The sequence below is a fragment of the Lissotriton vulgaris genome, chromosome 9, assembly GCF_964263255.1.
Source record: "Lissotriton vulgaris chromosome 9, aLisVul1.2, whole genome shotgun sequence".
In the NCBI taxonomy this organism is placed as follows: Eukaryota; Metazoa; Chordata; class Amphibia; order Caudata; family Salamandridae; genus Lissotriton; species Lissotriton vulgaris.
In genome coordinates, this window is record NC_141697.1 from 556,780,513 (window position 1) to 556,797,018 (window position 16,506).

Below are 16,506 nucleotides of genomic sequence, written 5' to 3' on the forward strand. Positions count from 1 at the left end.
TGCAAGTGTGTTTATTGTTATACTAAGGTGTTTGGGGATGGGGCAATAACTGGCGCAGCTTTAAAAAATTCAATGCCTATAGGGGAAAGTGGTTGTTTTCCATGCGCTCGAACTTTCTTTGTGATAAAGTGAAGTATTTTCGCCGCACCACCAAAAGCTACACACACCGGAGAAGAAAGCTCTGAGATATCGCCGCACAGAGGCCAGTGTCCTTGTGCGCACCATACAGTGGCACCAAAGCAATCTAAAAACAAGCGGACACTAAAACACTCATTGGAATGTCTTTTGTGCATCAGCGCAGTTAGTGCACTGGCAGCACGTGCCGAACCTTCCATTTAGAAGCGAATTGCATTGAAAATGTAAACATTAGAAAATACGGTGTAAGACAGTCATGCTACAAGTAAAGTTACTGCAGCTTTATGTGTTAGTACTAATCCTGCCTCCCGTATCGCAGCTCGAACAGCTGTCGGCCATAAGTGAAGGCAGAAGCATAGGTACTGATAGCGCAGCAAGTACAGTTGCACAGGGATGAGAGATCAGAAGGGCCCTCTGCACCCACATATATCTGTGCTGCACTATTTAAACAGTGGGTGGGTGCCCGTTGTATTTGCTTGCATAAGGGACCATAGCATCCTCCCTCTACCACTGGCTGCAGAGGTGTCCCGCAGGGCCCACTGTGTGTGCAGGAGTTGCAGGTGAGGGAACCCTGGTTAGCGCCACCATTGCCGCAGAGCACACAGATTGATTCCGTGGAGTACCAAGAACTGAGGTACTTTCACCGAAGAAAAAGGCCGTTGAAAATACTCTACACATGGAACTACACCCATTAAACACGCCATGCAGTGATGAGGTGGCGTAAGAACGGAAATGAATAATGGTGACACTTGTGATTTATTAGCACACAGAAACGGCAGCATGACACACTATCTAAAACAAAGTTGCACTATTATTGTGCAGTGCACCTGTCCCTTGCAAGATGCCACGGAGTGCTAGCTAAGGTCAGGCAGCCTTTGTTGGGACGTGGGCGGGGCCTGCAAAGAAACAGGAAGGAACTGCCAGGAGAACGTCCTGGAACACTGCGCGCTGAATGCTGGATGCCGAGGGACACGCGGAAAGAGCCCGGTAGGTGGGGGGTGTACACGCGTGGGTCTGTGCGTGTGTCTGTGCGTGTGTCTGTTTAAGGGAGGGTGAGTGTGTGTATGCAGTGTGTGTGTATGTGCGCATGCGTGAGTGTGGCTATGTTTGCGGACCTCAGGGAATCTGAGGCAGGGGATGGGCACGGTGCCGGGTGGGTGTGCGTGCCCACGAGGTGAAGTAGATGCTCGTGCCAGACCCCTGTCTCAGATTCCCAGGAGACGGGCGGCTATAGATGTCGAGCTGGACTCCAGCATGCTTTCTCCAGCTCGACCTAATAATGACTAGTATTTACCGGAGTTAATTTGTGATAGTTTATATTAATACCATATGGGTGTTATAATTAGTAAGGGCTAGGTGGCTTCAGGTGAATGGTTTGTGAGCTAGATATGCTGGCGGGGATTAGATAGTGTTGGGTTGTGAACGCACAAATTGGGTACACTTGTCTGTTAATGAGACTGCAATCAAGCACAGTTGAGGAGGTATATTTAAGCTTCAGCCTGAGATACAAAGCAGTTGGCTCCCAAGTATATGCTGCCAGAGGCAGCTGTCACAAATTATTTGCACCGTTTGAGCAGTCAGACATGTGCGCACATAATAAAATGTGTAAGTTAAGCTAAAGCAAACCATTAACAGGAATCTTATTAAAGTATGAATACATTCTCACAGTGCTGGGGAAAGGTGCGATATTGAAATCTTCTGTTTGTCATCCTTTCTTACCCATCAGATCCTTCTGTTCTTGAAAACAAAGAGGAAGCTAATTAGAGTAAACTGTTGGTGACTCCGACACCTGGCAGGTGGATTCCTAATAAATCTGACCATCTCGCCTAACCTTTTTAACCTCCGATATCTGACCATTTAGGCCTGTGGTTCAAAACCGAATGCCTCGCCTAGAAAGATTTGAAACTAGACACCTGCATGGTTTATTTAAACTCACAATCTTGGGTAGTTCTAGTAACCTCGAGAGAGTGAATATCCGCTCCCTCCAGTCCATTTTTAAAAACTAGTGATTTTTCAGAGTAGGATCTAGTATGGAACTTTTATATACCGCAATTCTGTTGGCCGTTTTATAAATATGCTCCTCTGTAAAGATCTTTTTTTAAAGTTAGTTGAAGCATTGCCTTACAGAATGGACCTACATACCTTTTTGTAATGGTTCAGCACCGATAACTAGATCTCTGAATTTAATTGTCATCTAATTACACACATTTTTTTATTATATGCTGTTCATAGATTTTATGCTTCTCTATATGCATATATGTAGTTAACCTTGCTCCAACCCCCTTTCTAGACAAGTTTGTGCTCTTCGAAAATTATGAATAATAAGATGTAATGAGGATAATTTACTCAATTTGCAGACCCATCCAATACATTTTTAGAACTTAAAACATTAATAATTCATAATAATACAAGCGAATCTGGTGCTGCTTAACTGTTGAAACCAACGTTAAGCTACTCATGCTATCAAACTGGCACAGATCTGTTTTTTCCTGGTTTTGAAGTTGTGACCTATACCAATCTGGCATATTCTTTGATTGTCGTACTTTCTATGCTCTAGAACATTTTATTTCGGTTTGTGAGACACTTTACTTTTATATATCATAATTTCACTGCACAATTCAATCGCTGCTCCCCATTCATGCTTTTTGCCTCACCCAATCAACTTTGTATTATTTTTAGATTTTTCTGCTGGTGTTTGTGATCATGCATGGAGTCCTCCGCTGCTCAATCTAATTTCATTTTTCATTATTTCTCTTTAGAATGCTCATTTGGCTTCTATCACTTGCACCAAAGTGTAACATTAACCATTTTCTTTTACTCCTCAGCACGTGATCTGGTCTTTTGGAGAGATGTCAAAAAGTCTGGTGTTGTCTTTGGCACAAGCCTCGTTATGCTGCTGTCGTTGGCAGCGTTCAGCATCATAAGTGTGGTAGCATACCTTATCCTTGCGTTACTTTCAGTCACCATTAGCTTCCGTGTGTACCGATCTGTCATCCAGGCTGTGCAGAAGTCAGAAGAGGGACATCCATTCAGGTAAGGCCCTGCATCCTGTCTTATTTGCCTGTGGCTCATTTACATTTTTTGCAAGATCTTGTAATTAACAGATCTGCTTTATCTGTTTTCCGATATCATTTTTTTATCTATTGTGATGAATCAAGTGATCTACATTTCATAATTTTCGAGTTGCTACTGTAGTTATTTCCTTCTCAACGTTTACACATGCCCACCTTTTCCTTTCTGAAGGAAAAAATGTTTTTACAAAAGGTTTTAAAAAATGTTGTATAATCTGTCCTCTGTTTTTAGTGGCTTCCTCTGTGCACTTTTCTTACCATTGTGTCTCGAATTCTTTTCAGACCCTGGCTGGATGTGGACATCACTGTGTCCTCAGAGGCCTTCCATAACTACATGAACACAAGCCTTGTGTATGTGAACAAAGCCCTCAAGAAGGTCATCCGCCTCTTTCTGGTTGAAGATCTTGTAGATTCTTTAAAGGTCGGTGAAGAATCTATATTGTAATGGCATCCCGTCTTTGATCAATGTTTGTTCAATATTGATTCTTGTGCAGCTTTGTTTTTAAATCTGTTTAGTATGTGGTGGTGATCCTCCTGTTCCCAATTTGATGGCTACTGGAATACCCCCACGGTTTGAAACCTGGGGTATTTCATCAATTTACACAATTAGATCTCCTGCAGTCAGTCGCTCCTTTTTTTTTATACACACCTTGTAATGGTTCAGAAGGTCTGTTTATTTAATGTACGTGGAAGTGATCCAAATACCAAATCTGTAGCTGGCGTTTACAATATATAAAGATTAACCTTTATTCAGGGCTAAGCTATTATACCATTCCATTAAGATTGGTTTGAAACTTCCCTGCCACAGGGTCAATATTTTTACTGAATGTCTGTAAAAGTTGAATGCCCTAGATAAATATGGATTCGGGTCCACAATCTTTTTTTGAAATTGCTTCGAAAAAGTGTAATGATGATACTGTAGGTGTTCATCAATTTGAAAGCCCCACTGTCGTATATTTCAATATAATGTATTTTGCTTGTGAGCAAGGTCCCCTAATGGATCTGGAAAAACGGAAAAAAGGCTTGGAACTTCATCCTAGAATTTCCTTTTAAGTGAGCTTGATGGTGTGGTCACCAGCAAAGATGTCTTAATTACATGCATTGAAGATATGTCTTCACTTGGTCAGGTGAAGATTCTAGGATGAATTCTTAACATATGGACGTTCTTGTGCCATATGTGTAAGCAAAAACTACAACAATGAGGTACAGCCATCCTCACTTATGTTCAGCTTCCGGTAGCCCGTTCTGGTCTTCAAAGAAAGCAGTTGGAACTTTCATTATGAACCAGAGCTTTTTGGAAAAGGAGGGATGGGGAGTTGAATGATATCATTTATGTTGAGTCTTGATTATTTTGCTCTGGTCCTTATGAGAATTTTGAAGTGACAATATCTGATTTGAACAGTGTTACAGCATACTAAAACCATATTTATTTATTGTACTGTACCCAGCCATATTGACATGAACTGCCATGGAGTTGTAGACTCCTTGTAAACCAGGAAATGATCCACCACTGCAGTCTACCGTCCTTTGTAATGTGTATTTGTTGTTTCTAGTAGCACAGTTGTACATAGGCTACACTGTTGTATTGTAGCCACTTACCTATGTCTTTTGTTTCATCCCATAGTTGGCTGTCCTTATGTGGCTTATGACATACATAGGTGCTGTCTTCAATGGAATTACTCTCCTTATTCTCGGTAAGTGACTGAGAAATGGCACTTAAAAACACTTCCCTGTGAATTTTCAGATTTCACCCTTAATTGATACCTTTGTGTGGGTTTTAAGCGAGGTGCAACATTACATAAACGTTAGTGCAATGAAACCAGAAGTCACATGCTGTGCATCATTTTGAGATTTATTGGTTGATCTCAGAATGTTGTCCATGATGTAGGTGTCCACAATACATAGGCAGGCTTAAAATGATAAACTATTGTAGTCCCAGTGCCTACAATTCCAGTACAATGCCCCCTCTCCCTCCTCTCCCATGTTCGTATTTGTGGGTTTTTATGGCCCATGGCCAGGAAGCATCAAAGGTACCAGCATGCCAGTGTATGGTGAAGACGTTTGGTAAATAAGGTCCACATACAGAAGTGATTTTCCTTTTTTTAACTTTTCTCGTACTTGCCTGACTGGGTCAAAATGCCTTTTAATTCTTGGCTGTAGTGAATTTGAGATTTGAGCCACAGGTCGAGCGAGATGCAGATTTAGAAACTCCTTGTTTGCTTCTACCATAATCTTGAAGACATAATAGATGTGGAAGTTGAGCCAAGAGGAAATGACCCCTCCCCCTCCGCCCCCCGAAATAACACACTGAGCCTTAAGTTGATAAGTTTCCTTCCCTATGTTTAGTGAGAACGTCAGCCCAGATCAAACTGTCCATTGAGTACCCCAAGCCCAGGACCCTTAAGACAAGTAACACAGGAATAAATTGACAAATTTCCCAAAAGAGTGAACATTTCAATTATGCTATTGGACGTAGGGCATTCTCCAGTTGTAATGTGTTGAGGCTCAAACTTAGCCCCTCGACCTCTAGTCAAAAGGGGTTCTGCAACTACAAAAACCTAAATTTACATCCTGTGTCGAAATGGACCTGGTGCTTAGCTTAAAAGAGCAAATTTAACCTGATTTCAGGCTCCGCACCAGGAAATATACAGCAATGCGGGTTTGTTTAGAGAAACTAGGATTCATTTGGCTGAGGCTTTAAATACAGAACTAAATTGCATGAATTCTCTAGAAAAAGCCCAAAGAGGAATCTTTTGGAGAGCAGCACCTTTTTATTGGCCATGCTAGAGTATCCATTACAGTGAGGTGCGACAAACATGTGAAGATCTAGATCAGAATATTCTAGACAAACATATGCTTATTGGGTAGTCTCAACTACATAATGATAACGCAGGCCCATCTACCTTTAATATTTTAATCCTTTCAAGGGAGCTAAAGAACACATCAAAAAGGTTGGAGTTTTCTTGTTTCATGTTTTAATACTTTGCACTCCTAAGGATGGAATGAGCTCAACCTAAACACAGTAGTAATTGTTGGGTGTTATATTTGCCCAATGTTGAAGAATGCTAGACTGTGTTTGAGGTAATTTCTTAGAAACAGCAGGATTTTATTCTACTCTAGGTGGTTATATTGGTGCAAACTTTATTTGGCGTGAGCCTCTTCTAACTTTAAAAGTTTTTCACTATTCCACCATCTAGATGTTGGGTTGGGAAAATCCTGACTGAGCAAAACTAATTAGCTTTGTGTGTTGAAAATAGGTCTGACCTGTTTAAGCCTGCTGTACCCCTATTCTTTCTTCCCAACCTAACATTCTTTTTCCGCTATTGGTTTTGAAAGGAAATAACTTGGTGTGCACTAGGTCCAGATTCACCAGAGGTGATGAGGTTGGATCTCAGAACCAGTAGAAAAGATCCCACTCGACCGAGGAGACCGCCAATACATCTGAGGAAAACCGGTTTTCTTAAGAGCTTCGATCTTTGTGGTGTCACAGATTATACTTTTTAGAAGTTAGGGTGATTCCTGGGTCTCCACTGTGTCTTCATTCTCATCACATGGAAAGCACCCCATTTACTTTTACCCAGAGTCTCTAAAAACTAGCTCATACTGAATGGTCACAGCCTCTGTAATCTGTCTAACAAATGAGCATAAGTGCAAGACTGGCGCTCAGATTCTGAAATTGAGCAGAGCAACGCTATGGCCCAGGAAAATGTGTTTAGGTTGACTACATGCAAACTTTCAGTTGAAGAGGGCTAAGACACTTTGGAGGGTACAGATGTGGCACAAAAATAAATCTATGATCTGGATATTGAAGATACAACTCCAGCAGACACCACTGAAAAAAATTATTTTTATGCTTCAAAAGCAGCAAATGCCTCCTGAGAGTAAGTCTTTGTTGCTGAAAATTACAGACCTATGGCCAAACCAGTGCCATTGTAGTAAGTAAGTAAATGCTTTATTGTACAGTTAATAAAAACCATTACAAATAGCTTTTAGCACTAAGAGAAAATGGTCAGTTAAAAAAAAGAAAAGCGGTTAAAAAGGTCTGTCTAAAACTGTAAAAAGTTGGACAATGTTCATCCAGCATTAAGTACTATTAAGTTTCTGTTTTAGGTAAAAATTTGTGCTTCTGTCCGAGTGCTTGCTTCCGGCAAGTGGGTTGTTGTTCCCCCCCACCGGGGATGGACCGGATATCTCCCAGAGTGTTCGTGCCTCTTGTGAAAAATAATTTAATGTTCTTGGTCAGTATGGGTCTCTTGCCCGGTCTTAGGACTGGAGGCAGATGATGTTGTGTCGGTGATATCGGTGTCCACTTGTACTCTCGTCGTTTTGAGCTTGGCCTCTGCCACTCTGAGATTTTTCTGAAAACCGACAAAATCGTCACAGGTTGAGAGTACATAACATACTTCCTGTCAGTGAAGAGAGCTGCCAACATGCCACATTTGAGGGAAAGGACATAGTCAAACCTTCATATAAGGTGCCCAAGGTAAACCACTGTATTGTCACTCCCCTGGAACATTCACCAACTGTTGTGGTAGAATTCTTGCTTTTTCTCGCAGGCTGGAGAGCAATCACAACGGACCAGTGAGTTTTTAGGTCGAGCCTAGAGTAGCGCATACTCTGCTCTGGCAAGACTTTTAGTAAGGGCTTAAGAAAATGCTACCACTGTGGCCTAGAGCTTGCGCGCATGTGCGCGGGCACGCGCTTACGAGCAGAGGCGCCATATGGCTTTCCTCTCTTGTCATGGGTCACAGGCCCTGGCTGTTCTCTCCTCCCTCTGCATTCCTATCTCCATATCTCCAGAGTTGGAAACAACCCAGCGCGCACCCTCTCCAGCCTGCTCTTCAGCGCGCACCCTCTCCAGCCTGCTCTTTCCCTCTCTACGCCTCCCTTTGGACAGGGAGGAGGGAAACTGGTCCTGTTTGCAAGCCTCACCACCATTCATGCCATGGAAGTTTGTCAATAGGGCATGAACAGCGCATTTCATTTCTTAAACAAGTGTTCCTGTCTCACTTTCTAGTCTGGGCTGCTCGCTCCTCTGGCCCTCACCTCTAGGCTTCAAGGTCAGAGTCTGCCAGCAGCTTCGCTCTGCAGTTCTTCTCTCCTCCTCCCCCCACCCACCTTTTCAGAGGGGAGAGGAAGGGAGGCTGAGTTCATTGCAAGCTTCTCAACCAGAAGCCACTTTACCCTTAATACGTAGTGCTTAACCCCTCTTCCACCCGCTCTGTCCTAAAACTGATCATCCGGTTCAAAGGTCGCCGTGCTAACCTCCCTGCCCCTGCACTGTCCAAACACTCATCCGGTTCAAAGTGCGCCGTGCTTGCCCCACTCTGTTCAAAGCTCGCTGTGATTATCCCCCCCCCCCCCCCCCCCGCTCTGTCCTAACACTTACCGGGTTCAAAGTTCGCCGTGCCTGCTCTGTCCTGACACTCATCATCCGGTTCAAAGCTAGCCGTGCTTACCCCCCTGCCCCCGCACTGTCCTAAAACTGATCATCTGGTTCAAAGCACGCCGTGCTTACCCCCCTGCCTCCGCTCTCTCCTAACACGTATCCGGTTCACAGCTCGCCGTGCTTATCCCCCTGCCCCCCTCTCTGTCCTAACACTTATTAGGTTCACAGCTTGCCGTTATGCAGCACAATATCCTTGGTGCAACATCAACTGTTGCATGGCTAAACACTTAAAAGCTCCCAAAAGCGAGACATATTGGCTATGCCAATGCTTGGTATAGACCGTTAACATGTATATTGCCTAGTTCTAAAGGAAGGAAAACAGAACAGTGTATACCTAAAAAAGAACATGTACAACACTCAAAGAGCTGTGTTGAAGTACAAGGAGGCTCGGTGTAGGAAGCTCTAGAAACTGTACTGCTTTCATTAATAAGGAGAAGAAAAAGCAAGGGCCAACTCTCGATCTACTTTTACTGAAACCAGATCTTACTCTGAGACTCATACTGGACCTCTGATTACTGAACCTCTTTTTAAAGGCCGAAAAGCTCGAACTAATGACCCTGCAAGACGTTTGAGACTACCTAGCAACTATCTACTTGAAAGTTGCTTATTTTCATATGCCAGGGAATCTCTATCACTGCACCACTTAATTACTGCAAGTGGGTATGGTCTGTACTGGTGGAGACAAGCTATCTATTCAGGTTTTACCCTTTTTGAGAAAATGTTCACTCTACAAGTGCTCTCAAAATCTCTTGTGATTAGTAGCTGCCCAAGTTAGGTGGAAGAGGTCCTATGTAGACCCGCATCATTGTCTGAGAGAGGAAATTTGTGCAGTGCCATAAGAGCATCAACACATTGATCCAATTGTTAACCAAACTGGGATTTAATATCAAAAGAAAATCATCTCCGGTGCCAGCTCAGCAGAAATTTTTCCACACCGGTCTACCCATTAGTACTTATAAAGACAAGAATTCTGTCATTGCAGGAATATATTAGTCTACGGAAGATGTCAGTCTCTGACTTTTAGAACTGTGATGAAGGCAAAAAAACAATGGACTGGAATGTGAGCCGAATAATAGAAATAGTCCTCAAATCCTTATTTTTTTTTTTTTTTCTTTTTTACTCCTCTGTGCTATGTCTTAATTGCAATGAGTGAGATTTGAGGCACATGGTCATTATGTCTCATGAAGGAAGCTATATTTTATTGACTAGGCTGAAATCGGTCTGGGTTGCTTGTGTTCCCAGTCAAAGGCATTCGGACCTAACCATTCTGGCTGCATTGTTCAGTTAGATCGGGATCAGGGCTGCGTACCATGTAATTACCAGTGCTGAGATTCAATACATAAACATTTTATAACTCTGTACTAAACCTCATTACAACTGTAGAACTCCACTAGCAGAACAGCTAAACCTGCAAGCAGATGGATTAAGGGCAGAGGGGGCATCTCACTAGGGGCCGCCATTGCAAGAATGTTTTTAGGACATTTTCAAAGAATAGGGAACACTAAACCAGTTTGCAACAGCAGAAAATACTAAATAATGACTTTGTATCGATATATAATCAACCACTCAAATGGCAATACGGTCTGTGGGTTCTGTTTCTACCCAGTCTCCCCACACCAGTGTTACCAAGCACAATCCACAAATGTAAAACATTGAAAATGCGTATGATTTTGATGACCACAAATGGGCAATGCAGCCATGGTAGTCTCCCCTACCAACTATTTAGGGAACTTGTAATGAGGTATCCAAACCACAAAAACCTATATAATTTTAACACCTTAAAGTCCTTTATAGTAACAGAAAACATCTTCTGCTTCCAAATGCTTAAGGTTTCTCATCTGCCACAAACCGTATAAATCTAGGAATAATACAACCAGTGTTATTGAATACCTAGTGCCTTGGCTAGATTGCAATCTGGCACTTGTCACTCATAGATGTTTATCTGCAATCGCAGCAGGCAACAGAAGGACAGTATACCTGACATCTGTTCATACTATCACCCATCAATACATTCCTTGTATGGGCTAAGAAAATTTCCCTGGAGATCTATTCTGTCACCAGTTTTGAAACAAAGCACAGTTTGCTAGTAAAACTATTCAAATCTCCGTTTGAACAGTTGCACAAAGTCACCTTGAAACAGTTTAAAAACTGGCTTTTTAGTAATGCTTTGCAGGGTAAGTAATCTCTTATCTGCTATGATACAGGACCAATATTCTCGAATACATGAAGATAAATTAATAAGAGTTAACCCAAACTTCACCTCCAGAAATGAAATCTGACATCTATGTGAATCAACCCATCAATCTTAAAGGGCCCAGGAAACATTAAATGTTAGGAAGCCCAAAATACAAACTAAAACTATATCGTAGAATAAAAATGAGAAGATGCTAGGGATGCACGTTAGGTTTGTGAGTATATGCTCAGTGTCATAGACTCTGGTGGACGCTCAAAAAGAAACTAGCATTGGCAAAACCAATAGATCTGTCTTTGTGACCTATTGGCTTTGCACAATATTGTTGGCACTGTGCAGCATTGCCGGAAAAAAGGAGATGCATATGATGCCTCTGCCGGCTGAGTTATTGTGTTGGCTCATCAATGTGTGATGACTTGTACGTTGCCTCAAGTGCACGCCTACGAAATGACACATGCAAAGACAGAATGCAGAACAATGTCATACATTCTCCCCAGTACAAAGATCTGGACCTAAATCCATAGTTTTTTTGCTCATATGCCATTGCAGTTTGAACCCAGCCATATGCAAATCAGTCTTGACCCTGTGCCCCATGGGAACAGTCCAACCTGAACTGCCAAGCCAGGTCCTCCCTGGACTGGAACAAGCATCCTAGGACTGGTTTCGGGCTTTCAGCCCTCATCAGCTCGGATAGCTTAATTCCAGTGGCACGGAGCTCACGGGACTCATGTCTGAGCTTACCTGTCCCACTCTGGGTGACAAATGCAAGAACAGTTGATGGACAGAATGCAGAACAATGTCATACATTCTCCCCAGTACAGAGATCTGAACCTAAATCCATCGTTTTTGTGCTCACCATGCCATTCCAGTTTGAACCCAGCCATCTGCAAATCAGTCTTGACCCTGTGCCCCATGGGAACATTCCAGCCCGAACTGCCAAGCCAGGTACTCCCTGGACTGGAACAAGCATCCTAGGACTGGTTTCGGGCTTTCCGCCCTCATCAGCCAGGATCACTTGATTCCAGTGACTGATGACGGCTGATCAGCCAGAAACCGGTCCCTGGATGCTTGTTTCCGGTCCAGGGAAGACAACATGGCTTGGCAGTGCGGGCTGGACTGTTCCCATTAGGCACAGGGTCAGTCCGATTTGCATATGGCCAAATCTGAACTGAGGTGGTGGAGTGAGCTAAAGAATGATGATGGATTAAACCCAGGTTAATTGACTGGGGACGAGTGTTTGATTTGCTCCAACACTCAGTCTATCATCCCCTTGGTATCGCTACTAAATGACGCTAGCAACCTTATCTTTTTTTTCTTCTCCTTTTTATTGATCGAAGATAGCAAGCAAGCGCCATTTACGTAGGGAAATAAAAAAAATATATATATATGGAGTAGCCAAGCAGCTCATATGTATTGTAATCTCATTTATATAGCGCTTATTCCCCCAGACGTGGCAGCAAAGCGCTTATACGGCTTGTAGCACACTACTCCATAACGCATAAAGGATTAGTGGGAATTAGTATAGTGAAAATATGAAAGTAATTTGAGCGGTGGGTCGGTTAGTCAGTTATTTGGATTGAGAAGGATAGTGGAGGGATAGAAGGAAAAACGTTTTGCGTTTATAGAACGCTTGCTACCTTCAAAGGTTTTGAAGCGCTTTTTCGGCGAGTAGCATGCTACTCGAACACTCAAAGGATTTTTTTTTTATATTTCTTTTTATTGAAAACAAAGAAAGGCATGTACAAAACATAGGAATGCAATGACTTTGAGGGCTGAGCATCATATCAGCAAACGTTACAAAAAAAACAATATATTGATGGGGGGGGGAGAGAGAACACAGAAGTCCTACGGAAATAATCAATAAAAATAAGGGGTCAGGGGGAAAGAGACATCAAGGACCGCATTCACCGATGGTACACATGTCTCCTATCTGTTCCAAGGGCCCCAGATCTTGTTCCATTTCCGGGGGCGACCCCGAGCCAAGTGCAGTTTTCTCCCGGAACATACACCAATCCATGTTTTCTACCCACACATCCAGAGTAGGAGGCCTCTGGGACCCCCACAACTGTGCAATGTTCCGTTTGGCAATCATGACCCCTAGAGTCACCCATTGGGTTTGTGCCCTATTATGATCAGTAGGTTCCCAGATATTCAACAAGCAGCGTCTGGCCTCCGGTAAGAGCCACGCCCGTGACCTCCTGCATCACCGCATGGACTCTACTCCAATATTCAAACACTTCCCGACATTCCCAGATATGGAGGAACGTCCCCAGCTGACAGCAATCCCTCCGACACAGACCCCCATCAGAAAGACCCATCTGGACCAGACTGGGACCAGTGACATACCCTATGTAATATTTTGAGCTGAACTACTGGTTCTGTTCGTCTCATTACTACTTTTTGCTCACAAGAACGCAAATTGAGACGGATCATCAATTCAGAATGGCCTATTGTTTTGACTGATGTTATTTTAGGTCCCATCTTACCTAAATTACCTGCGATTACCTTCAGGAGGGCTCCCTCCATGAAAGATGTATTGGATAAGACCCAACCTGAATTAACACCTAAACTAACTTGGCTGTCCGAAACAGGCTTTTTCAAATGCACGTCTTGCCGCACATGTACATTTGCGAGAAATGGCACACACTACAAATCTGCATTTAATGACAAACCCATCGCCATTAATGAGTATCTGACATGCCGTAGTGATTTTGTCATTTATCAATTAACCTGTACTTGCAATCTGTCATACATTGGCAGCACTAAGCTGCCAGCCAATCAGCGCATCTTGCAGCATATAAGGGCAATTGTTAACTCGGACAGCAAATATCCGGTGGCTCGCCACTTTAAAGCTGTTCATGGTAAACTGAAAGATCTCCAGTATACGCTTTTGGGGTCTGTCCCTAACCCCGGGGGGGGGGGGGGGGTTAGGGGGGGGGTGACCGAGAGAAACTTCTCAGACAAAAAAACGTATTTCATTACTTTATTCTAAGGCACCAAATGGTTTAAATGCAATTGATGAACTCCATAACTTCTTGTAATTAAATTAGAGCTTCAGAGTTCGCATCCCGTTGTTTCTCTAGTACCATGTCCAGATATAGGTTACTTCTGAAAAGTCTATGAATGCACATGCTTTGTGTGTATATATAGATATATCTGCAATACCTCGCAGCAGCGATACTTCCCCCAGCGAAATACGAGGCAAGGACCATCTTATATCAGCATTCTTTTATTCAGCCAACAGACAGTGTCATGACGCGTTTTGGCCGTCCCAGCGGCCTTGGTCACATGGCATTACAGAGTGCTTTGACCCCTTTTAAAGTGATAACGTGCAATCACATGTCTCAATGATGGACATAAAGAAAATACTAAATGTATAAATACATGTAATTTCGCAATAATACTTTTCAATTACTAACTGTATAAATACATAAAACAATCTTGCATTATTTGTTCGAAAAATAATAAACATCTCTAATGCAATTGGGAGAAAGATTAACATTTCGGACATTAAGATATCCGCATGAATGCTGTTTCCTCCCTCAAAAAATACAGATTTGATTGTTTAAACTTCATCCATCTGACATTGCATAACTATAGTGCATATACTGGTGCCCACCAACGTGTATTAAATCATAAAACCAATTATAATAGTTTCTATTACATAATAGAAAAAAATCCAAAATAATTTTTTTTATATATATACAAGATGAATTAGTAGAATTTTCATGATCTTTGCTTCAGCTATTTCTGTTTATAACAATGTTTTTTTATAGATAGTTTTTCACCCATTAGACACGAGAACTTTAGTTAAGTTGGCATATGTCACATCATGTTTCAAACGTTATTTTTTGCATTGTTACAAGGGAAATTTTTGCACATTGTGGTTTGGTCATTAGTGAAGGGATTTGCAACATGCATTCGAATGTATCTGGTTTTAGGATTTGCAACTTGCATTCGAATGTATCTGGTTTTAGGCACACTATGTGCACTTTACATTCAATAATATACTTTACATGGAATTACGCTCTTATTGGAAAAACCGATACCTGTCAATTGATTTTGGGCAAAGTTGTTTTTAGGACTCATTGACTATGAATTTACCATCATGTATTAGATTTTATCTAACCACACCACAATTTTTTATTATGAGCACTATGCTCTGATTGCCAGCATGCCTTCCTTGTTTACAGTGTATACTCACTGCGATGAATGAATTCATTTTCTGATTATGAGCACTATGATCTCACTGTTCATGTGTTTGTTTTACAAACCATACACATTGCGATGTACGTATTCATTATTTGATCTCATGCCATCATGTCGATTTGTGCCTTTCATCCCTTTTTTTATGGGTGATAGAGCTTTTAATTCACTATATATTGTAACACCTACTTTAGGCGCGTCATGTGACCAAGCTCTGCCTGCGGAGCGAAACGCGTTGAGGAGAGCATTTGCTCTGCACTTGCTAAAATAAACTACCACTGCTGACATATTGGATGGTGTGATGGCGCTTTATTACAAAGTTTGATCTGTAGGAGGAGAAGGTCTGCGCCTGCTTTGCTACCGCGTTGACAGCAGTCAGGATTGATCTATATATATATAACCTATAAAATATATAACATAAAGTTAAAAGTACCATAGAACTAAAGACAGCCCATTGAGTATTCACTTTAGTAACATATCAGTCATTATAATGGTCCACATTCCAGCCAATCAGGCAACAGCACCCTCTATAACGTTCTCCTCAGAAGCTCAAGCCTCCAGATTTTCTACATAAGAAACACAACAAGCCAATACTGCAAATTGTGACTTATAAAAAGAATTGCTCAACACAAAGAACTAAACAGTGCGAGTGTGGACAAGTTTGTAGGGAATTAATCTTGTTTATTCTTAATTTTTCAACGTATTTGTTGGTTAAGGTTCACCAAACATTTGACGACAATTTGTCAAGACAAATACTACAAAATACAAATTGCATAAAAATGACATTTACAAATACAAGTGCACAATAATAGAAAAACTTTCCACGCAACCATAGTTGATCAACTTACACATTCAACTCTCACTCTCTCACACAAACCATACATACATGAGAAATATTTACAATTTCGAAAATGTCACAAAATAAATTTTCAGAAACACCAAAGGGATCTGTTTGGTCAGTTTATACTATTTGGTCTATTCAGAAAACTATCTGGTGAATAGCGTCCTTATTGTGTGCATAGGCAGTCTACGCGTTTCGAACCCCTATTGGATGCGGGGGTTCTTATCAGGACCTCATAACTGTGGGGAAAGAAATGAGATCGGGGTCACTATCAATGAAACACTGCTTGGAAGAACAAGCTGCCACCTCTAGGTATGCCTCTTACCTATGGTATGAGTGTGCACCATTGCAATTTTAAAATAGAAGTAAACCGGACGATGACACACTGTGAAAGGAATTAACAAAAACGGTAAGTCAGCCCTTATCTAAAAGATAAGAAGTATACCTCGACGGGACAGTCGACGACTACGAGATTGTCGACGCTTTGCTAACGTTGACGACGACATGTTCTATGTCTACGAAGACCACTACGACATCTACCTCGTCGTCGTCGACGCTTCCAGAGATGAGGCCTATTTCTTCTATTTTGAAGATTTCGTTGACAGCCGTTAAA

At 42.0% G+C, this 16,506-nt stretch overlaps 1 protein-coding gene across 1 annotated transcript in view; it reads left to right on the forward strand.

Annotated features, from left to right (window-relative positions):
• Window positions 1-16,506, forward strand: part of LOC147691775 (reticulon-3-like) — a 159,767-nt gene that overhangs the window by 96,905 nt on the left and 46,356 nt on the right. Inside the window, exons 3-5 of the mRNA XM_086938069.1 lie at window positions 2,961-3,168; window positions 3,489-3,627; window positions 4,831-4,900. Of these exons, the coding sequence (XP_086794195.1) occupies window positions 2,961-3,168; window positions 3,489-3,627; window positions 4,831-4,900 (417 nt within the window). The remainder of the gene's footprint in view (window positions 1-2,960; window positions 3,169-3,488; window positions 3,628-4,830; window positions 4,901-16,506) is intronic.